General features: G+C 43.5%; 2 protein-coding genes across 2 annotated transcripts; one reads left to right on the top strand and one right to left on the bottom strand.

The window, feature by feature from the left end:
* Nucleotides 1-8,560: 8,560 nt before the first annotated feature.
* On the bottom strand, nt 8,561-8,962 carry LOC138359697 (uncharacterized protein CG45076-like). Its single transcript, XM_069319182.1, has one exon. The coding sequence runs from the start codon at nt 8,960-8,962 to the stop codon at nt 8,561-8,563; it is 402 nt and encodes a 133-aa protein (XP_069175283.1).
* A 476-nt stretch (nt 8,963-9,438) lies between these two features.
* LOC123759586 (uncharacterized) lies at nt 9,439-18,348 on the top strand. Its single transcript, XM_045744695.2, has 3 exons — nt 9,439-9,562; nt 12,297-13,815; nt 16,500-18,348. The coding sequence occupies exons 2-3, from the start codon at nt 12,298-12,300 to the stop codon at nt 16,638-16,640; spliced, it is 1,659 nt and encodes a 552-aa protein (XP_045600651.2). The 5' UTR covers nt 9,439-9,562; nt 12,297; the 3' UTR covers nt 16,641-18,348.
* Nucleotides 18,349-24,030: the final 5,682 nt, after the last annotated feature.

The following is a 24,030-nucleotide window of genomic DNA, read 5'->3' as shown; positions in this document are numbered from 1 at the left end:
TGTGGTCCTAGGTTCGATCCCAGGCGCCGGCGAGAAACAATGGGCAGAGTTTCTTTCACCCCTATGCCCCTGTTACTTAGCAGTAAAATAGGTACCTGGGTGTTAGTCAGCTGTCACGGGCTGCTTCCTGGGGGTGGAGGCCTGGTCGAGGACCGGGCCGCGGGGACACTAAAGCCCCGAAATCATCTCAAGATAAGCTCAAGAAGAAGCCATCACGACTATATACCAAGCCATGTAGCTCCATTTTAGGAAGAAATATCAATTAAGAATATCTGATAACGGGAGACACCGAGTATCAAACCCCATGGATTACTCGCGCTGAGGACCCAAGCATAACAAACACTGGTACCACCATCGGCCAAGATGTCAGGTGTACTTAGCAACAGTAAAATGTGTACTTGGATGAAAAAACAATTCTTCGCGGCAGGGGATCGTATTCCACGGACCATAGGATTAAGGACTTGCCCGAAACGCTACGCGTACTAGTGGCTGTACAAGAATGTAACAACTCTTGTATATATCTAAAAAAAAAAAAAAAAAAAAAAAGATCGATGGAGCCTAAAGCGACCTTCGTGTTAAGCTGTCACCATTATTTTAGATACCACGTCGCCAGATAATTAATTCTCTAACATTTCGCCCAGTTGGATTCACCCAATTTCACTACTGGACCCAAAATAACGAAGCCAGGATAAATGTGGGTCATCAGGAGAAATGGCGGGAATGTAACACCATAAAGGTGTTTATTTTAACATTTTGCTTGTCTTGTCATTCAATTTCCCGATACGTTACAGGAACTTCGACAAGCCGCCGACTTCCTATCCTCGTCGAGGCCACTAAGGTGTTAGTAGCCCTCAGGTTCATCAAGTAAATCAGATACACATGGTCTAGAATATTTACGGCGTCTTTTCTCAATCTTTGGCGGCTTTGTTTACATTTCATAAACGTTTATGCGCTCCGAAGTATTAGGCTGCTGTTTATAACAATAACAACATTGGATTGGTAAGTTTCGATGTTCGTAAGCTGTTTAATAAATGTAAACAAAGCCGCTAAAGATTGAGAAAAGATGTTCAGGAGCCGGATTCACGAAACAGTTACAAAAGTAATTAGGAAATTACTTTTCGTAATTACTTTTTCGTTCGGAAACTTTTCGTTCTTATTATCGTGGTGGCGGTTGTGTCGTGATTCAGGAACCCATTTAAGAACACCTGACACCTCTGAAAAGGTTCAAAGGTATGCCACCAGGCTAGTCCCCGAGCTGAGGGATATGAACTACGAGGAAAGATTACCTCACGACACTAGAAGACAGAAGAGCTGAGGGAAGACATGGTCACCGCCTATAAAATTCTCAGAGGAATTGACAGGATAGATAGAAACTATTTAGCACAGTTGGTACGCGAACAAGGGAACCCAGCTGGAAACTTAGTACCCAAATCAGCCACAGAGACGTTATAAAGAACTTTTTCAGTGTCAGAGTAGTTAACAAATAGAATACATTAGGACGTGATGTGGTGGAGGCAGACTCCATATACACTTTCAAATGTAAATATGACAGAGCCCAATAGGCTCAGGAATCTGTACACCAGTTGATAGACAGTTCAGAGGTGGGACCAAAGAGCTGAAGCTCAACCCCCCCCCCCCCTTCCCCCACAAGAACAACTAGGCAACACCTGGCGCTACATCACTTCCAGACCAGTCGTAGCTTTACATAAACCGTATATGACTTAAATTTGTCTCTAATACATAAGCCCCTGGATCTAAATATAATAAATAATTATTATATTTCTGCTGGTGAGTCCTTATGTTAGCTAAATATGCATTTTCTGCTTGTAAATTATAATAAATTTGCCTTTTATGAAAAGATAATTAGATTTTGTATAGCAAAATAAATTCCAGTAGTTATTAAGTAAATAAACACTGGTGAACATGAAATTTATCTTTATTTGTATTTGTTCTTAACACATTTTATTCTTTATGCTCAATTAGTATTAAGTTCTAGATATTAATGTTTTTCCTGCCCGAAACGCATTGCGTAATAGTGGCTTTAGGCATTGTATGTACTAGCTCTATCTATATATTGATCCATTAATGTAACATCACTTGTATGTATGTACCTTACCTAAATAAACATATTTATATTTATTTATTTATTTAAATATGAGAGTAGATGATGACCCCGGGCGGGAGAGGAATGCTTGCGCGCATTTGTTATCAGGTAATGCCCCAGCTGTTCACCCAGCAATAAGTGGGTGTCCAAGGTTTAGTCAGCTTGTTGTGGGGCTGCATCCTGTGGGCGGTCAGTAATTCCACCTTTGGAGAGGACCTCGATACAATCCTAACTTGTATATAAATAATAATACTAATTCATTGTGTCGAGAACAGGCTGCCAGTGTATATATATATATACACATGTTAGGCTTATATCAAGGTCACCCCCCCCCCCAAGGTTAGACAACTTGTTGTAAAGTTGCTTCTCTCACTCACCTCTAGGTGAACAGCCCCATTAGGTGATCGGGAATGCGCCCAACCATTTCTGTCCTGCCCAGGATTCTAACCCGGAATTCTCGATTGTGAGTCGAGAACGAACCCAGCTGTACTATTGGGACCCTCATATCTACGCTCTGGCTGTTTGTCCCTTGACACAAAAGAAGTATTAAATAAATTATTATTTCAAATTTTGTCAGCACAAGCAGGAAGGCCCTTTGTTGGTCTGCAATGCTAACAAAATCCTTTGTATTTGTCTAATTAGTATTAAATATGCAATTTGTAAAAATTAAAAAATATCAAAGCAGTACAGTATATTATTTGATCAATTAATAAATAAATGTAAACTGCTAAACATGATAACTAAACTAATAAGCAAGATGTGTTTTTTAATATTATTTTAACTTACAAATAATTGTACTGCATCAACTATGTCAGTATATCGATATGGTACGTAACTTAGCTCAACCTGACCCATCCTATTGCAGCCTAACATAAACCAACTGAGCCCAGTTCAGCCAAACCTAAGCTAATGCAGCCTAGCATAACAAAATATATATATATATATATATATATATATATATATATATATATATATATATATATATATATATATATATATATATATATATATATATATGAATAGGAAAACCAGGGATATACTGAACATCTTGTATCAGAATCATTACTTTAAAAAACATAACGTTTTGAATACTTCTCGTATTCATCATCAGATCTAAAAGAAAAAACAAATCACAATCAAACAACTGGTAAACAAAGAACTCATACTGAATATAATTGCCTATCAAAAAAAGGAAAATGCTTAAAAAACAAAACACTTAAGCGCACTTAAAGTGATCAATACAAATAAAACTTATTAACTGTCACATATATTAAAACTAATTTAAAATCCATTAAACTAAAAGATGAAATTTATAACTACTAAAACACACCATTCTACTAAACTTACGTGAAGTGATCAGAAGTGAAACTTGATACATAACACATAGATACTAAACACTATAACAAATATTTATATAATGACTACAAATCTACAAAAAATGTATGTAAAATACAAACAGAATAAACGACAATTATAAAGTACTAACCAAAATCTTATAAAAAACTCAAATATTAAATAAAATTAAATACCAAAAAATGTATTATATATCCTAAATAAAAGATTATATTAATGTACAATGTTAAGACTTGAAATAAGTAAGAAAGGGCAAAGACATGGTAAACTAAACAAAATTAAACTACCAAAATAAACTAAAAATCAAATTACAGGGCCTACTGTGCACTATACAGTGTACAATTGAACAGCTGAAAGGTTGCTATTTAACAGAGGCCGCAGCTCCTTTATATATAAGGATTCCATTACTCTCAAATCTGACTGGCCATTCATACAAGTGTCCAGAATTTTAAAATCAGATTCCAGCAGAGAATGATCAAACTCATAACAATGGTTTCTAATCTCCGAAAATGCTGGTTTAGACAATGGTAATCCAGTCCTAAAAGATAATCCCCGGTGCTCAAGTATCCTAATCTTAAAGTTCCGAATGGAACTCCCGACATATTCAGCATTACAGCTGGAACAATTATACATATATATGGATATGTCGGGAGTTCCATTGAACAATAAACATGTTACCAAACATTCTGAGAGATAAACATATACATTTCCTCCTTCACAAGTAGTATGGTATCAGACGTACACACAAATACTTTTATGACCTAGTTATACTGTATAGACAATTTGCAAGAGACATGCAGATAATTCAACAAAATATTATAGTCTTGGTGCAAAATTCTTATATCTCTCAAGAATATCATCAACCTTTCCGTTGTGACACATCCAGGCTATTTGTTCCGGAACAGTCCTTATCTCAGTGTTTTTATATACATTAATCAACGGACAATCAAGAACATAATGGGCAAGGGTGTGAGACCTTAACATACCACATAGTTTACACTTCGTGTCATTATCATGAACACCTATCCCATATTCCCAGTAATATTTGTACCCAAGCCTGAGCCGCATGTACATAGAGTCACTCCAAGCATTTCTCCTTTTACCATAAGTGAAATGGGTGTTTTGACTCACATACATGTAGTGTTGCATGGTTTGACTTCTCTCATACATTATCTCTCTCCTCTCCACTCCTGCCTGTGCCTGAATATTTCTGATTTTGCTTCTTATTTGTCTCATTGTGAATTCACATTCAATATCAACTTGTGGTTTTGATGTGGCACGTTTGGCCAAGTCATCCGCCACCTCGTTGAGCACTATTCCAACATGAGATGGAATCCACATGAATTTCACACTATGACCTTTCAGCTGTATCTCAGTTATTCTTCTCTTACAATCCTCAACTATAGACATGAAGACTGGGTTTCGACTGTTTAAGGACTCCAGTGCTCCTCGGCTATCGACAAATACAAAAACATCTTTGTCGTCATGACGTACTTCCTCCAAACACGCCAGAATGGCCTGCAGTTCAGCTTGTGTGGATGATATATAATTACTAAGCCGGAGTTCAATTATCCTGTCCACAGTCCCAGCTCCGTATATTCCCTTATTAGGACACCACACCCTGCCCTGCCATCCTCAGCCACCGACCCGTCGCAATATACATGTAAACTGTTGCCTCTTGGTAACCGAGATATCATGCTTCCATACAAACACCGTAATTGTCCCGGTTCATGATGAATCTTAGATATTGTTAAACAGAAAGTTATTCAAGATATATTACATTGAAATTAAAGTACAGGTAAACTTTAAAAATAATTTGTTATTGTGTTATAACACTGTAATAGTGGCCTTGCAAGAATTTACCATTTAATCACCTAAATCTGAACTTGAATCTCCAAGGGTCGATTTACTGCCCCCCCCCCCCCCCCCCCACAGAATGCAGCCCCCACAACAAGCTGACTATAACTCCTGAGTACCTACTTACTGCTAGGTGAACAAGGGCATTAGGTAAATGTGCCCAAGCATTCCTGTCCCGCCTTGGATCATCACCTACCCATATATTTCATGTTAACCAGTGTTTATTTACTTAATGACTACCGGAATAATATCTTGCTATGATAAATCTGATTATCTTTTCATAAAAGGCATATTTATTACAAGTCACAAACAAAAAATGCATATATATAGCTGGCATGAAGGAATTACCAGCAGAAATATAATAATTATTATTATATTTTGATCCAAGGGTTTGTGTAGTAGAGACAAACTTGAGTTATATACAGTTTAAGTAAAGCTACGACTGCTCTGCTCTCACAACCCTATATACCTTCTTGTATATTCATAAATATATAAATGGGTTCCTGAATCGCGACACAACCCCCACGACGATGGTAAGAACGAAAAGTTAACTAAGTACTATCGTAACTACTTCGTGAATCCGGCCCCTGGCTGTAAATATTACCTCTTCCTTGCCGCGTAAATAATCCCTTGAGTGTTCACACAATAGCATTATATGGTATAAGGATAACCAAACCAGAGGCACATTATGTCAATGGGAACACAACCTGAGCGTTCGCTTTATACAGTAATGCTTACCTTGAGCAAGACTTGCTTTACGAAGCCCAGAGCCTCAACAACATACTTCCTCACTAAATAAAGTACTTCACAAACTGTTACTTATATTATCCTCTTTCACTTCGTGAATTTCGCCTGGCTCTCACAATGAATGTTGTCACTGGGCAATGGATATATTAATCAAATAGAACTATAATTACATGCTGGAAATTGAAATTGAAATAAGTTTATTTGGGTAAAATACACACAAAGGGATGAGGTAGCTCAAGCTATTCTCACCCTGTTACATGCTGAAAGTTGCTTAATGGCGGCGCCTCCCCCACAAGGTGTTACAGGCTACGGAACTTAGAGGCTCACCTTGAGGTCTGTAGTCTTCTCAGGTCGTGCTGGAATCGCTCCTAGGCTCCGGAGGTAGACCGAGTGGAGATCGCAGGTGGTGAGGTTCCTGTAGACAGCCAGAAGGGTGCGTTATTAAGCCAGAAGTAACCGGCAGGAGGCTGGGAGTCAGCGCGCAAATGTGCACTTGTCTTCTCTGCCGGAGAGTCAGTGTTCCCAACTCAAATTTCCGTTTTACATCTAAAAGAGTTGAAAAAAATAGATTGTCCCAGATATACACTAAAAAAAAATATATTAGTAGGCATCCATCAGTCTTTCCACTATATTACGTATTACTAATTCCATGAAACATAGCACAGTTCATGAAAATATTTGTAATTACAGAGAAAATTAATGAAATAATATAGCCTAATAATGCTACTTTGACGTTTCTCAGTTGACACAAAAACGCATCCTCTTCCTTTCCATCACTAGATGACTTTGGGTGAGAAAAAAATTTGATTTTTTTGTAAGCAGCAATTGTTTCGATATCATTCAACACCTTGAACACCTTGTATGTTAGTAAAGAGTTGCAACATTGATATGGCACTAATAAATCAGTCACTGTGACTTCCTAGGTCCTTGTCGTTGTTCTATGTATCTTCTAAATGTGTCTGTCTGTTACCTGATGTTGCATGCCATGTCGTTCTTGATATCACTGAACAGGTGCATCCATGGACACTTTTAAACTCGACGTTCATAGCTCGGATGAAGTCAATTTTACTTGAACATGTCCACGGCTACAGCCATTGATCTCACATGAAATGTGTCCTTCCTTGGTACACTCAACACTCAAGTGTCTGTCCCCTGGAAGAAATAGACGACTTAGTTGGCCTAGTATTTCCATTGTTGTTGAAAAAAAAAAGACATCTCACAGTTTGCAGTGCTTGTTTAGAGGGCCACTGGACCACAGTTCCTGGGCTCCCACACACGCCACTGGTCACCACCTTCGTTCTTCAGATAAGTTGGCTATTCTGAAACAACATCAATTAGGTGAGCAACATCAACAGTTGTGAAGCTTAGGGAGACAGATAATCACTCAATGGCTACCTGTCAGTGACTGAACTCCTTTGGGCCAATCGCAGCTGCCCCTTGTGTGACGTCTTGCACGGGCCTCCTGCTGATTGGCTGTTGCTTCAGTGTTTAGGGCCGTTTCCATGGTAACGTCATGTATTGTGCTTCAAGAACCTTCCGACGTCGCCTGTCTTTGGTAGCAAAATTATCCATCCTGTAACCCCAAATTTGCATTTATTCTTATCCTACCTAGGTTCTTCTAACATAATAATGATGCCCTGCACGGCTTGAAAATGGCCCAGGACGGAACAAAACGTTATCGTTTCTTCACTTTTTGATGTGTGGTTTGGTCATCAATGATACCCTAACTAATAATCAGAGTAGAAAAGAAGGTGTAAGAGCGTGAACATGTCTCGTACAGGCTCTATGCTAAGCTATGGGCGGTACCTTGCCGCTGCTCAACATTCGAATGAATATTTTAGCTGCTAAAGAAAACAGATTTGAAATTAAATTCTTATGAATACCATCCCATGTTGACATCTCAAGGCATGACACTGTTGATATGCTTGCAAAGTCAGCCTGTAGAAAACCAGTAGCAGAAATTAATATGGCTGTTTCATTAGCAGTGACAAAGAGAATACTTAAACAAATATCTAATGAAAATCTCACCGACTTAACAAATTAACAAAGACCTGAAAGTTGTAGCATTAAATATTATGATAGATATCGTGAGGAGACATTCACATATGGAACTAATAGAGCAAGAACTCGGCAATGTGATGTTATAGTGACCAGAATACGCTTGGGATATAGACGTATCTGGCAGCTTTCTCAAACCCAATTGAGCAATTTGGAGCCACCATTCCAATAAGTCTCGGTATGCCGTCCGGCAGCTCTTCAAATTAACAATATAAAGAGTGATAGAAAAACTAAGGGAATATTCCTAGGCTTGTACGTTGACAAAAGACTGAACTTCAACACCCACGGACAGCACACAGCCACAAACGTTTCCATAACAGTTAACATACTGTTAAATGTCACATACTGAGACTCTTACTCTGATCTGCTCACACTGTATTACTTACTGATTTGTCATTATATAACTTAAGGTATCATCACGAATCTTGTTTTTTACTAGATTCATGGCAGTAGCTTCGTGTCACTTTCCTCTGCCAGCTTCGTGACACTTTCCTCTGCCAGCTTCATGACACTTACTTCTGCCAGCTTCATGACACTTTCCTCTGCCAGCTTCATGACACTTACTTCTGTCAGCTTCATGACACTTTCCTCTGCCAGCTTCGTGTCACTTTCCTCTGCCAGCTTCGTGACACTTTCCTCTGCCAGCTTCATGACACTTTCCTCTGCCAGCTTCATGACACTTTCCTCTGCCAGCTTCGTGTCACTTTCCTCTGCCAGCTTCGTGACACTTTCCTCTGCCAGCTTTATGACACTTTCCTCTGCCAGCTTCATGACACTTACTTCTGCCAGCTTCATGACACTTTCCTCTGCCAGCTTTATGACACTTTCCTCTGCCAGCTTCATGACACTTTTCCCCCGTACCCCAATTTGTAATCCTCCCCCTCCCTAACTCCCTCCCTAACTCCCTCCCTCCCCCTCCCTAAATCCCTCTCTCCCTCCCTTCCCCTCCTCAACCCCTAACCATTTTCCCCCACCCCCACTATTCCTTCCAACCTCTTAGATCCCTCCTTCCCCCTGCATCTTCCCCTCCTTCTCTCCTATCCTTCCCCTCCCATTTTCCCATCCAACTTTCCCTTCCCCCACTGAACCATCCCCTCACCCTCCTAGTGTATCACATCCCCCCTCCCCGCTGGCCCATCCCCCCTGGCCCTACCCTCCCTTCCCGTCAACACAGACCCATTTACCTGACGAGACACAGACAAGCGCTGAAGTTAGCAACAATGTCGCCAGCTAATCTGCAACCGCTAACCCTCAACCCCCCCCCCTCCACCCGTCCTTTCACCCTCCTATCCCCCTCCACTATCCCGGGACCCCCCTTTCCCCCTCTCCCCTGTGCATAGCCAGTGCTCTCTCTCCCTCTCTTTCGTCTCACCGACCAGTCGCTCTCACAGCTCTCAATGGGACTCTCTCTCTCTCCCTATCACCTGTTCTCACCTTTTGTCGGTAAGTGGCACTGTTTTATGGGTTAGTGGCACTGGTTTTTGTGGTAAGTGTCGCTGTTTTATCAGTAAGTGACACTATTTTATTCGGTCGTAGCGCTGATTTATAAGTAATTGGCGCTGTTTACCAATAAATTGTCCTGTTTTATAACTTAGTGGCGCTGTTTACCAATAAATTATCCTGTTTTATAACTTAGTGGCGCTGTTTACCAATAAATTGTCCTGTTTTATAACTTAGTGGCGCTGTTTACCAATAAATTGTCCTGTTTTGTAACTAAGTGGCGCTGTTTACCAATAAATTGTCCTGTTTTATATTAAGTGGCGCTGTTTTATCAGTAACTGGTTCTGTTTTACCAGTAAGTGCCAGGTGTTTTGTTGGCAAGTGGTACTGTTTTGTCGGTAAATGTCACTGTTTTATGTATTGCTCATCAATGACTTGTTGATTCAGCGGAAGTGTGAAATCTGTTGAAAGTATTTATGTGCGTCAGGCTGCGAACCGACGCGTCCAACAGCCTGGTTGACCAGACTATCAACCAGAAGGCTTGGTTAGAGACCGGGCCGCGGAAGGGGAAGGGGAACTATCACCAGAAAGCGCCAATTAAGCAATGACGACTATATAGCACTTGGAAGGGGTTCAGGATCGGATTTGGGATGGGACGGGGGGAAGGAATGGTGCCCAACCACTTGGACGGTCGGGGATTGAACGCCGACCTGCATGAAGCGAGACCGTCGCTCTACTAACCAGCTCAAGTGGTTAATACATTGTTTGCTTGTGTGTACTCACCTAGATGTGCTTGTAGAGTCGAGCTATAGGCTCCTAGCCCCGCCTTCCGAACGTACGTAGATAAATGCAATGATTCTTTCCTCACGCTTTTATCATATTTACATTTAAAACTTTGGATCGAATTACCTTGAACGATTTCTACGTCTGACCTATTGTGCTTATTGACGGCCCTAACACTGGAATGTTCTTCCTCGTCTCTCTGACTCATTTGCGTCTCCAGTCTCCGTGTGTGTGTGTGTTTGTAATTACCTAAGTGTAGTTACAGGATGAGAGCTACGCTCGTGGTGTCCCGTCTTCCTAGAACTCTTTGTCATATAACGCTTTGAAACTTTGTCTGTGTATTTGTGTGCGTGTGTCTGTGTATTTGTGTGTGTTTCTGTGTATTTGTGTGTGTCTGTGTATTTGTGTGTCTGTGTATTTGTGTGTGTCTGTGTATTTGTGCGTGTCTGTGTATTTGTGTGTGTCTGTGTATTTGTGTGTGTCTGTGTATTTGTGCGTGTCTGTGTATTTGTGTGTGTGTGTATTTGTGCGTGTCTGTGTATTTGTGCGTGTCTGTGTATTTGTGTGTGTTTCTGTGTATTTGTGTGTGTCTGTGTATTTGTGTGTCTGTGTATTTGTGTGTGTCTGTGTATTTGTGCGTGTCTGTGTATTTGTGTGTGTCTGTGTATTTGTGCTTGTTTGTGTATTTGTGTGTCTGTGTATTTGTGCGTGTCTGTGTATTTGTGTGTGTCTGTGTATTTGTGCTTGTCTGTGTATTTGTGTGTGTCTGTGTATTTGTGTGTGTCTGTGTATTTGTGCTTGTCTGTGTATTTGTGTGTGTCTGTGTATTTGTGTGTGTCTGTGTATTTGTGTGTCTGTGTATTTGTGTGTGTCTGTGTATTTGTGTGTACTCACCTAGTTGTACTCACCTAGTTGTGTCTGCAGGATCGAGCATTGACTCTTGGATCCCGCCTTTCGAGCATCGGTTGTTTACAGCAATGACTCCTGTGTATGTGTGTCTGTGTATTTGTGTGTGTCTGTGTATTTGTGCTTGTCTGTGTATTTGTGTGTGTCTGTGTATTTGTGTGTGTCTGTGTATTTGTGCGTGTCTGTGTATTTGTGCTTGTCTGTGTATTTGTGTGTGCCTGTGTATTTGTGCGTGTCTGTGTATTTGTGTGTGTGTGTATTTGTGCGTGTCTGTGTATTTGTGCTTGTCTGTGTATTTGTGTGTGTCTGTGTATTTGTGAGTGTCTGTGTATGCATTTGTGACATTTCAATTGCTAACCACTTTAGACTTAAAGCCTCAATTGGATACTTGTTACATATCTTTCAGATCCTCTCTTATTATGGTGTAACTTTAGTCTTTTGTAACACTTGCTAAAATATTCAATGTAATATGAACTGAAATATTGTATAACTATGGGGGTTTATACCCTGGTGCTCTTAAGTTTAAATCCAGTAAGTATCCAGTAAGTTCAGTAGAACTTCGGTTTCAACTCTTTTACCATGTCGTAGCTCAGTCGATTAAGTATGATTGTATGGGTGGTCTGCCCCCCACGTGCGATACACTCAGGAATTTTTCCATTCTAATTGTTTGACAATTATCGTACACCTCCCAAGGAGGGGGAGATTAATTATGGAAGCGTGAGGGAGGAAAGGATTGTTCCCATGAAGATGTTTGCACAACCAAAACAACTCAACTCTGCAGGTGGCTGACCTCTGACCGGGCAGAAGGGTAGGTGTCTAGGTGTCACAATGGGTGTTGAGTGGCACAGTGGTTAGAGCTGTAGGCTACCGTTCTGTTGCTCTGTAGTTTGAGGCTTCTATGGCCCTGAGTTTAATGAAGTGTTATTATCCACGTGTATTGGTTCGCAGTTTATTTGAGAGGCATGCTTAACAGTGCCTCGTGTCAGCAAATGATTTCATCTGTCATAAGGTTCAAATGTGTTTTGTAATTATGTATAAATATTTCCAGAATGAAGACGAACAGAGACAAATACAATATATATATATTTCGACCAAGACGTCTGCAGTCTTCACCAACATCAACATCGGGAAACGTTGCCAGCCAGATGAGTGTATGCAAGTTGCGAGGGACCCAGCTACTGACGGTGTTGCTATTGTTGGTGGCCGTGGGTGTCCTGCTGGAGATGGAGGCGCCCCAGGCCACACCCGACGCCCTCACCATCCAGGACCACAGGCCTCTCCGCTCCTTCGGGAAGGATGGACGTCGGGGCGAGACAGCTGTCAGGGTTGTACCGAAGAGCGTCAGTCGTCCTAAGAAGTATGGACTTGGCGTTCGTGGTCCTGTTAACTTGTACCTGGACATGGGTGGTGTCAGCGGTGTAGAGTATGGTGATGATGATACATATGGTGTCAGCGGTACAGAGTATGCTGATACATATGGTGTCAGCGGTACAGAGTATGCTGATGCGTTTGGTTTCAGCGGTACAGAGTATGCTCCCGCTGACACATATGATGTTAAATACGACAGTCAGTTTGTTACTGACGGTAGTGTACTGACGTACAATCAACACACGAAACGTCGGAAAGAGCTTCATTCAAATACAATTATACGCAAGATAAGAGTTTACATTGAGATCGACGCCTTCGAGGAGTTAGTTGATCTGTTGACATCTTTCACAGCTCATTGTTCGGTGGTGGACACCTCTCAGAGTAGACTCCACTGGGACGCCTTTACCCAACGTAAATATACCCAGGGAGGCTCCAGACACCACCGAGGCGCCCGATCCCGACGTAAACATGCCCAGGGAGGCTCCAGACACCGTTCGGGCGCCCGATTCCGACGTAAGCATGCCCAAGGAGGCTCCAGGCACCGCTGGGGTGCCCGATCCCGACGTAAACATACCCAGGGAGGCTCAAGGCACCGTTCGGGCGCACGATACCGACGTAAACATGCTCAGGGAGGCTCCAGGCACCGCCGGGACGCCCGATCCCGGCGTAAAGATGCCCAGGGAGACTCCAGGCGCCGCTGGGGCGCCCGATCCCGACGTGAAGATGCCCTAAGAGACTCAAAGCACCGTCGGGGCGCCAGATTGCGTCGAAAAAATGGCCCGGGAGGTACCATATACCCCTGCAATGTGCACAGCTTCAACGAACGTAACCGGAATGCTCTCGCAAGTAACACCAAGAGGTTGGGCAAGCGATACCCACGCCAGGCGTGGTCCGGGAATGAAGTGATCCCCAGCAAGACTAATGCCACAATGACTGATGCGACAGTGATCAAGAACGTCACCAAGACGCACCTTAAAAGGGCAAACCCCACCGAAAGATCAGTTGGAAGGTGGCCGGCCAGGACAACCAATGGGAAGGAAGTGGAAAACTACCAAACTGTCACCGTCGATGGTCACTACACCTTCTTACAAGACCTGGAGGCTCTCAACTTACACCAACGACTAAGGTTGGACGCGAAATTTGATTTGGCAGAACTCAATTCTCTTCACAAGTATGAGATCATCAGAAAATTACTGCAGGTAAGATCTTTTTTTGCACAGGTGAGACCTTTTTTTTACTTATTTGTTCTTGTTTCAACAGCTGAAACCTTTTTATCCTTTCCAGGTGTGTGTGTGTTTGTGTGTACTCACCTATTTGTACTTGCGGGGGTTGAGCTCTGGCTCTTTGGTCCCGCCTCTCAACAGTCAATCAAATGGTGTACAGATTCCTGAGCCTACTGGGCTCTATAATATCTACATTTGAAACTATGTAAGGAGCCAGCCTCCACCACATCACTGCCTAATGCACTCCATCTGTTAAAGAATATCCCTGCAAAAAAAAACTACTCTGACACTGAAAAAGTTCTTTCTAACGTCCCTGTGGCTCATTTGGGTACTCAGTTTCCACCTGTATCCCCTTGTTCGCGTATCACCCGTGTTAAACTGTTTATCCTTATCTAACCTGTCAATTCCTCTGAGAATTTTGTAGGTAGTGATAATGTCTCCCCTTACTCTTCTGTCTTCCAGTGTCGTAAGGTGCATTTCCCGCAGCCTTTCCTCATAACTCATGCCTCTTAGTTCTGGGACTAGTCTAGTGGCATACCTCTGAAATTTTTCCAGCTTCGTCTTGTGCTTGACAAGGTACGGGCTCCATGCTGGGGCCGCATACTCCAGGATTGGTCTTACATATGTGGTATACAAGATTCTGAATGATTCCTTACACAGGTTCCTGAACGCCGTTCTGATGTTAGCCAGCCTCGCATATGCCGCAGACGTTATTCTTTTTATGTGAGCTTCAGGAGACAGGTTTGGTGTGATATCAACTCCTAGATCTTTCTCTCTGTCCGTTTCATGAAGGACTTCATCTCCCATTCGGTATTCTGTGTCTGGCCTCCTGTTTCCACCGCCTAGTTTCATTACCTTACAGTTACTCGGGTTGAACTTTAGTAGCCATTTGTTGGACCATTCATTCAGTTTGTCTAGGTCATCTTGTAGCCTCATACTATCTTCCTCCGTCTTAATCCTTCTCATAATTTTTGCTATATTCCTATGTTCATATTCGTTAAAAATGTATATTGATTTCGGTATATCGGTGTAGAATTAAATTTGTTGTTATATAAGATCGCTAATCAGTTAATTACTATGTAATTTTATGCTTATTTCGGTATTTGGAATGAAATGCAAACCAAACTGTCTGGCTCTATATTATAGTATTTCTTAACTGGCGATCCGGCTTCTTACCCTGGAAACACAAACCGAAACTGTCTCTATTTTCCGCTTGTTACAACTTGTAATAAAGTTGTTACATCTTGGCTTAACGTGTTTATGACGTATTAGAACGTTGTTACAACTTGCTATATTGGTTGTTATAACTGGTTAGGCGGTATTAAAACTTGTTCGAACGTTGTACCAACGTCGTAGTTTCGGTGTGTGTTTGGCGGGTAACTGGCGATCCGGGTTATTAACTGTCTATATGGGTTCTTAACTGTCCAATCGGGTTCTTAACTGGCTATCCAGCTTCTTAACTGTCTATCCGGGTTATTAACTGTCTATATGGGTTCTTAACTGTCCAATCGGGTTCTTAACTGGCTATCCGGCTTCTTAACTGTCTATCCGGCTTCGTAACTGTCTATCCGGGTTCGTAACTGTCTATCCGGCTTCTTAATGGCTATTCGTCTTCTTAACTGTCTATCCGGCTTCTTAACTGATTGACATATGATGGCCATGGAAGCTATCCGGCTTCGTAATTGGCTATCCGGCTTCTTTACTGGTTATCCGGCTTCTTAACTGTCCATCCGGGTTATTAACTGTCTACCCGGCTCCTTAAATGTCTATCTAACTTCTTAACTGGCTATCCAGGTTCTTAACTGTCTATCCGGCTTCTTACTTGGCTATCCGGCCTCTTAACTGTCTATCCGGCTTCTTACTTGGCTATCCGGCCTCTTAACTGTCTATCCGGCTTCTTACTTGGCTATCCGGCCTCTTAACTGTCTATCCGGCTTCTTAACTGTCAATCCGGCTTCTTAACTGTCTATCCGGGTTCGTAACTGTCCAATCGGGTTCTTAACTGGCTATCCGGGTTCTTAACTGTCTATCCAGGGCCCAGATTCACGAAGCAGTTACGCAAGTACTTACGAACGTGTACAGCTTTTCTCAATCTTTGACGGCTTTGGTTACATTTATTAAACTGGTTACAAGCATGGAAACTTGTCAATCACCTGTTGTTATTGTTATAAACAGCCTCCTGGTGCTTAGGAACTCACTGTTTAATAATTGTAAACAAAGCCGCCAAAGATTGAGAAAAGATGTACAGGTTCGTAAGTGCTTGCGTAACTGCTTCGTGAATCTGGCCACAGGTTCTTAACTGTCCAATCGGATTCTTAACTGTCAATCTGGTTTCTTAACTCTCTATCCGGCTTATTAACTGTCTATCTGGGTTCCTGACTGTCTATCCGACTTATTAACTGTCTATCCGGCTTCTTAACTGTCTACCCGGCTTCTTAACTCTCTATCCGGCTTATTAACTGTCTATCCGGGTTCTTAACTGTCTAATCGGGTTCTTAACTGGCTATCCGGCTTCGTAACTGTCTAATCGGCTTATTAACTGTCTATCCGGCTTTATAACTGTCTACCCGGCTTCTTAACTCTCTATCCGACTTATTAACTGTCTATCCGGGTTCTTAACTGTCTAATCGGGCTCTTAACTGGCTATCCGGCTTCTTCAGGAGCTGCGCGGCGTCCTGGTCCGCCGGGGCTACCAGCTGCTCGGGTCGTCAACTGACGGTGTGGACCTCCTGCAGTACCTCCGGCAGGAAGGCCCTCAGCGCCCCCTCCATGTGCTCACTCTCTGGCGCCGCCACCCGTAGCCAGGCCCCGGATTCGGATCCGGATTCACAAAGCAGTTACGCAAGTATTTACGAACGTGTACATCTTTCCTTAATCTTTGACGGCTTTGGTTACAATTATTAAACAGTTTACAAGCATGTAAACTTCACAAGCAACTGTTGTTATTGTTATAAACAGCATCCTGCTGCTTCGAAGCTTATTAACTGTTTAATAATTGTAAATAAAGCCGCCAGAGATTGGGAAAAAATGTACAGGTTCGTAAGTGCTTGCGTAACGGCTTTGTTAATTTGACCCCCAGGCCCCCCCTCCTGGGGCTCGAACCCGAGGAAAACGAGGAAGACAAGGGTGGCGGGAATTATATGACCCCCCAGACTCTGTGTCGTAATTCCCTTTCGTTATGTAGATTGAGGGAGAGAATGGAAGGCATAGAAATAGAAACTAAGGACACACAGTCTGAAGACATCATCATTAGAGTCTTCAGAAAAAAAGTATAAACACAGTAAACAAATCAAAACGATTAAACAATTAAAACAATTAAACAAAAAAGTATAAACAAATCAAACAATAGTTCTATAAAAGTGCTCAACGTGTATATTGCAATGATCAACACAGAGGTAGATCATCAGTCTATGCAGACAGATGAGGAACGATGAGTCTGATGGATAACTTCGCTAATTAAGCCAGAGTGCGAGTAAAACGTAAACATATGAATTTAGGTAAATGATTTGTGCCTCAGAATTTCTTTCTTTGTAAATTTTAAGTAGAGTTCAGCGTGTGTTCCTGTAGAGCCCATCGTGGTCTGATGGGTAAAGACCGCGTCTGGGGGATAGCCAGGTCACAGGTTCGAGACCCTTTCCTGCGTCAGGGATTGTCTCATACATATGTATAATGTTGTTTTTATTGCATTGTATAATACCACACTGTCTGTCTACTGGTAGATCTTCAACAATTCCAGACTCACGGGACATGAGTCCCGACTCATGAAACATGAGTCCCGACTCATGAAACATGAGTCCCGACTCATGAAACATGAGTCCCGACTCATGAAACATGAGTCCCGACTCATGAAACATGAGTCCCGACTCATGAAACATGAGTCCTGACTCATTAAACATGAGTCCTGACTCATTAAACATGAGTCCTGACTCATTAAACGTGAGTCCTGACTCATGAAACGTGAGTCCCGACTCATGAAACGTGAGTCCTGACTCATGAAACATGAGTCCTGACTCATGAAACATGAGTCCCGACTCATGAAACATGAGTCCCGACTCATGAAACATGAGTCCCGACTCATGAAACATGAGTCCTGACTCATTAAACATGAGTCCTGACTCATTAAACATGAGTCCTGACTCATGAAACGTGAGTCCCGACTCATGAAACATGAGTCCTGACTCATGAAACATGAGTCCTGACTCATGAAACATGAGTCCTGACCTATAAAACACCTTGCAGAATGGAAATGATCTCATCAAGGGTTTAAAAGTAGACAACCAAAATATATGGCACTAGATCACCTTGGCATAAACAATCAACACAATGTTTACTGAGAATATCAGTGTTGAGAAAGATCAGGTGCAAGAAACATGAGACTGGTGCTGCAGGGTGAGTGAAGCAACAGCCTCATCAATTGGAGATGGATAATCCTATGGCACTGAATTCTTAATCCTTTTGTTATTAATAAAATGAAAATAAAATTGAGATTGAACTGTAAGAAAAAATAAATTTTATTATACTGGCTGTGTCTGAGGCATAGATTTTAGTTGAGGGAGATTGCAAATGCGAGAAAATAGATTGGGTGAATCAAGCATCACAGGAAGGAATTGTGACTTTAAAACTTTAAACTTCTGTGACATGATGCACTCTCCTGCACCACGTCACAGGCCACATCCGAGTAAACTGTATTCTGTACCTCACGGGATCAGAAGAACGTATTTTATTTTATTCTTTTACTTTTTGCCCCTCCAGGGGCGAGTTTATTGGGCAGCGCCACTCATCCTGTGACTTGAGAAAAGCCTACTCCCACATGCGAGCAATATGTCTTAAGATAGATCAATATACTTAGCCCTTGCCAATATGGCTTCAGGCCCAAAAAAAGCACTAACGATGCACTTATTAGTATGCTTAACTCGATTCATACAGCTCTTGATAAAAATGAGTTCCCTGTTGGGTTATTTGTGGACCTGCGTAAAGCTTTCGATACTGTCAACCACCAAAACCTTCTTCTTAAATTACATCATTATGGTGTCAGAGGACACTCCCTACAATACCTCAAATCCTACCTTACTGACAGGCTCCAATGTGTTTCTGTGAATAATACAATTTCTCCCACCCTACCCATCAACATTGGTGTTCCCCAGGGCAGCATACTTGGCCCTCTCCTCTTTCTCATCTACATTAATGACCTTCCAAATGCCTCCCAACACCTCAAACCAATCCTATTTGCTGACGACACAACCTTCATTTACTCCAGTCCTGATCCCCTTGCTCTAAATGCCACAGTAAATACTGAGCTAAATAAAGTCCATCTGTGGCTAACTGCCAACAAACTCACCCTTAACATTGACAAAACTTTCTATATTCTGTTTGGCAATAAATCCTCTAATCAAATAAATCTCAAAATAAACAATACCCAAATTTGTAACAAATTAGATGGCAAATTCCTTGGCATTCTCATTGACCACAAGCTGAATTTCCAGGGACACATTCTAAACATATCAAAAAAAGTTTCAAAAACTGTGGGCATTCTTTCTAAGATCAGATATTATGTACCACGCCCTGCCCTGGTGACTCTCTATTACTCCCTTATCTATCCATATCTCAACTATGGTATTTGTGCTTGGGGCTCTACTACCCAAAATCACTTACGTCCTCTAATTACTCAACACAAAGCTGCTATTAGGACAATATCCAATTCTGGCCCCAGACATCACTCGGTACCCCTACTGAAATCCCTGAATATGTTAGACATTAAGTCACTGCACATTCTCTCATGTGTACTATACATATACAAAACGCTAAATTGTAATGCCAATCCTGATCTCAAAAGCTTCATAGAAGGTTGTAACAGAACCCATGAGCACCACACCAGAAATAAATACAGTTTTGATATTCCTAGAGTACGACTTAATCAAACCAGAAATGCTCTACAAATCAAGGGGCCCAGAATGTGGAATGACCTTCCCAACCATGTTAAAGACTGTACCTCTCTCAACCAGTTTAAGTTAAAAACGAAGCTATACCTAATAAATTCCCTGTAACCTACCTTACCTCTCTATTGTCAACCCATGTATGTTTTTTTTTTTTTTTTCAAATCAACGCTGTTTTAATGTAATTTTCTGTAATAATTTGTAATTGTATTTGTGCTGTTTTTTCAACAATGTTCCCCCCTCTTTTACCTCTATTTTTATTTGTACTCAACGCATTTTTTTCTTTTTACCCATTAGTTTTAAGCTTTAGTCAGTAGTGTTTTTTCCTGCCCGAAACGCTTTGCGTAATAGTGGCTTTAGGCATTGTATGTACTAGCTCTTATCTATAACGCCAACAAACTTTGTAAAATCTCTTTATGTATGTACCTTTGCCTAAATAAAAATTATTATTATTATTATTAAGATAAAGTGCTAACCAGACCCCAAACAACAGTTCAAAGGTCATGGGCTACTGGGATTCTAAATTGCCGTAAACCCATCGCTGCATTCAACACAAATAAACTATAAGGAGCTAAACTAAGCAAGTGTTCAGACGTGCGTATGATCATGCACTGTATATATTCTCATGTGCTTTAATTGTTATTTAAATATAATCACAAAACTTAAATTATTCAGCGTAACAGAATCTACGAATTTCTTCCGGAAAATAAGTATCTCTTTGAGATTTTCTGAGGCGAATTAAATTTATGCAAACACGACATGTAAACAAAGGGATCCTTAATATGAAGCTCAGTTACTACTGATGTTCAGAATTGATCAATATTACTTAATAGTAATGTGGCGAAGAATCTAATTACCTAATCTATCTAGTCCAGCTCGTATTCTCCTCATTAGAGTTATTAAGGCCACCACAACAGTTTACTGACCAACCAACCAGTTTGGTATTGGACTCTGGTACACTCTGACAGCCAGGGAGGGACCTCACTACTGGTACACTCTGACAGCCAGGGTGGGACCTCACTACTGGTACACTCTGACAGCCAGGGAGGGACCTCACTACTGGTACACTCTGACAGCCAGGGAGGGACCTCACTACTGGTACACCCTGACAGCCAGGGAGGGACCTCACTACTGGTACACCCTGACAGCCAGGGAGGGACCTCACTACTGGTACACCCTGACAGCCAGGGAGGGACCTCACTACTGGTACACACTGACAGCCAGGGTGGGACCTCACTACTGGTACACACTGACAGCCAGGGAGGGACCTCACTACTGGTACACTCTGACAGCCAGGGAGGGACCTCACTACTGGTACACTCTGACAGCCAGGGTGGGACCTCACTACTGGTACACACTGACAGCCAGGGTGGGACCTCACTACTGGTACACACTGACAGCCAGGGTGGGACCTCACTACTGGTACACACTGACAGCCAGGGTGGGACCTCACTACTGGTACACACTGACAGCCAGGGAGGGACCTCACTACTGGTACACACTGACAGCCAGGGTGGGACCTCACTACTGGTACACACTGACAGCCAGGGTGGGACCTCACTACTGGTACACACTGACAGCCTGGGAGGGACCTCACTACTGGTACCCTCTGACAGCCAGGGTGGGACCTCACTACTGGTACACACTGACAGCCAGGGTGGGACCTCACTACTGGTACACACTGACAGCCAGGGAGGGACCTCACTACTGGTACACACTGACAGCCAGGGTGGGACCTCACTACTGGTACACACTGACAGCCAGGGTGGGACCTCACTACTGGTACACACTGACAGCCTGGGAGGGACCTCACTACTGGTACCCTCTGACAGCCAGGGTGGGACCTCACTACTGGTACACACTGACAGCCAGGGTGGGACCTCACTACTGGTACACACTGACAGCCAGGGAGGGACCTCACTACTGGTACACACTGACAGCCAGGGTGGGACCTCACTACTGGTACACCCTGACAGCCAGGGAGGGACCTCACTACTGGTACACTCTGACAGCCAGGGTAGGACCTCACTACTGGTACACACTGACAGCCAGGGTGGGACCTCACTACTGGTACACCCTGACAGCCAGGGAGGGACCTCACTACTGGTACACTCTGACAGCCAGGGTGGGACCTCACTACTGGTACACTCTGACAGCCAGGGTGGGACCTCACTACTGGTACACTCTGACAGCCAGGGTGGGACCTCACTACTGGTACACACTGACAGCCAGGGAGGGACCTCACTACTGGTACACACTGACAGCCAGGGTGGGACCTCACTACTGGTACACCCTGACAGCCAGGGTGGGACCTCACTACTGGTACACACTGACAGCCAGGGAGGGACCTCACTACTGGTACACTCTGACAGCCAGGGAGGGACCTCACTACTGGTACACCCTGACAGCCAGGGAGGGACCTCACTACTGGTACACCCTGACAGCCAGGGAGGGACCTCACTACTGGTACACTCTGACAGCCAGGGAGGGACCTCACTACTGGTACACCCTGACAGCCAGGGTGGGACCTCACTACTGGTACACCCTGACAGCCAGGGAGGGAGAGGGGGGGGGAGTAAGAGAGAATACAGAAGATGAGCAGATTTGGATGTGGGTAGAGAGGAAGAGGGAGAGAGACCCGGGCGCAGCCGGTTGCCTCTCAGACATATATAACAGTATCTATCAACGTCGTAAACATTTCGCTCCTTGACCTGAAATCAACGTCTCGGTTAATCACCTCCATTAGAGAATTAGCCAATCCCGTTCCTCCCTGTGAGTGTCTTGGTTCGGTTTCGAATCACTACCCGAAATCCCTAGAGGGATAGAAGAGACTGACTAAGCACCACGACCGCGACTATGGCAGCGTGTTCCTGCAGCTTTTTCACATTTGTAAGACTGAGCGCGGCCCGAGCATGTGCCAGAATTTGATGAAAAACTGTACCCAAATGGATCCATGAATGTCGTCGGGGGTTGATCAGTCGTGGGGTGATCCTGAACGGCATGGGTTCGAATCCCCGGTTATATGCCCAGGTTGCCTGTCTCAAACAAAATTTATATACCCAGCCCCTATTCTAGCTGGCGAATCACCGAACTTGCTAAGAATCTGTCACAGAAAATTATAATAGTTTTTTCATTTCATAAACATGTGTGGAAAGAAGAGCAGCGACTCAACACAACCGCTGCCCACCGCGCAGGCCACTATGCACGTGCGGCTCAGGTGTGTGAAGGCAGGTATACCCATCATCGAGGAGTGGTGGATACACAACTCCGTTAACGACTGTACTACCCTCCTGGGAGAGGGGGGCTTCGGCCAGTGCTTCCTCGTGCTGGATAACCAGGGCAAGCAGTACGTGGCCAAGACCTTCACCAGACACACTACCGACCTGCTGATGGAGGCACAGTGTTTGAACCTGTATCGCGGGGTACCTGGAATCCAGCAGCTGGTTGGGGTGTGCCCGTCCACACTCCAGGTCATCAGTGAATTCGCCGGGTTCGACACCATCTCCAGGATCATACGCAGTTCAGCCATGTTTACCAACTACGACAAGTTGTACGTCCTGAAGCAGGTCTTCACGGCCGTGGACCGCATCCACGCCCTCGGGATGTGCCACAACGACCTCAAGTCCAACAATGTTTGCTTGAGGTGGACTGGAATGGACTTCCGGGCCACAGTGATTGACCTGGGGTTAATGAGGCCCCAGGGGACACCTGTTTACTGCGGGGAACCCTCCCTCCGCTGCTACTGGATAGCCCCAGAGTTGAACAACCGAGGCAGGTGTTCAAAACAGTCAGATGTTTATTCGTTGGGTTTTCTGGTGCTGGAGATGGGTGTCCTCGCGTCAGTGCAACTGCAGTTGTGGGTCAACGCTGCACTCTCCCTCTGTCCTGCTCGGCGCCCCAATCTGCAAGAAGGTATAGCCATCCTCAAGTTTCTGTGTCCCGACTCGCCCGGGGACTTCGGTGGTGGTCCCGGGGACATCGGCGGTGATGGTCGGGTTGTCGGTGGTCACAGGGACCCCAGTAGTGATGACTGGAGATCCCGTTGGTCCCTGGGACACCGGTGGTGATGACTGGACCTCCCAATGGTCTCAGGGACCCTGGTAGTAATGACTGGACCTCCCAATGGTCTCAGGGACCCTGGTAGTAATGACTGGACCTCCCAATGGTCTCAGGGACCCTGGTAGTAATGACTGGACCTCCCAATGGTCTCAGGGACCCTGGTAGTAATGACTGGACCTCCCAATGGTCTCAGGGACCC

Source organism: Procambarus clarkii, chromosome 8, assembly GCF_040958095.1.
Source record: "Procambarus clarkii isolate CNS0578487 chromosome 8, FALCON_Pclarkii_2.0, whole genome shotgun sequence".
Taxonomy (NCBI): Eukaryota; Metazoa; Arthropoda; class Malacostraca; order Decapoda; family Cambaridae; genus Procambarus; species Procambarus clarkii.
Note: the sequence above shows the minus strand (reverse complement) of the source record. Positions and strands in the feature narration are given on the sequence as shown.

Coding starts and splice junctions, on each gene's coding strand:
- LOC138359697 (XM_069319182.1), bottom strand. CDS start 8,962: ATGAAGCTGGCAGAGGAAAGTGTCATAAAGCTGGCAGAGGAAAGTGTC.
- LOC123759586 (XM_045744695.2), top strand. CDS start 12,298: ATGAAGACGAACAGAGACAAATACAATATATATATATTTCGACCAAGA. Junction 13,816..16,499: donor TCATCAGAAAATTACTGCAG/GTAAGATCTTTT, acceptor CGGCTTCTTCAG/GAGCTGCGCGGCGTCCTGGT.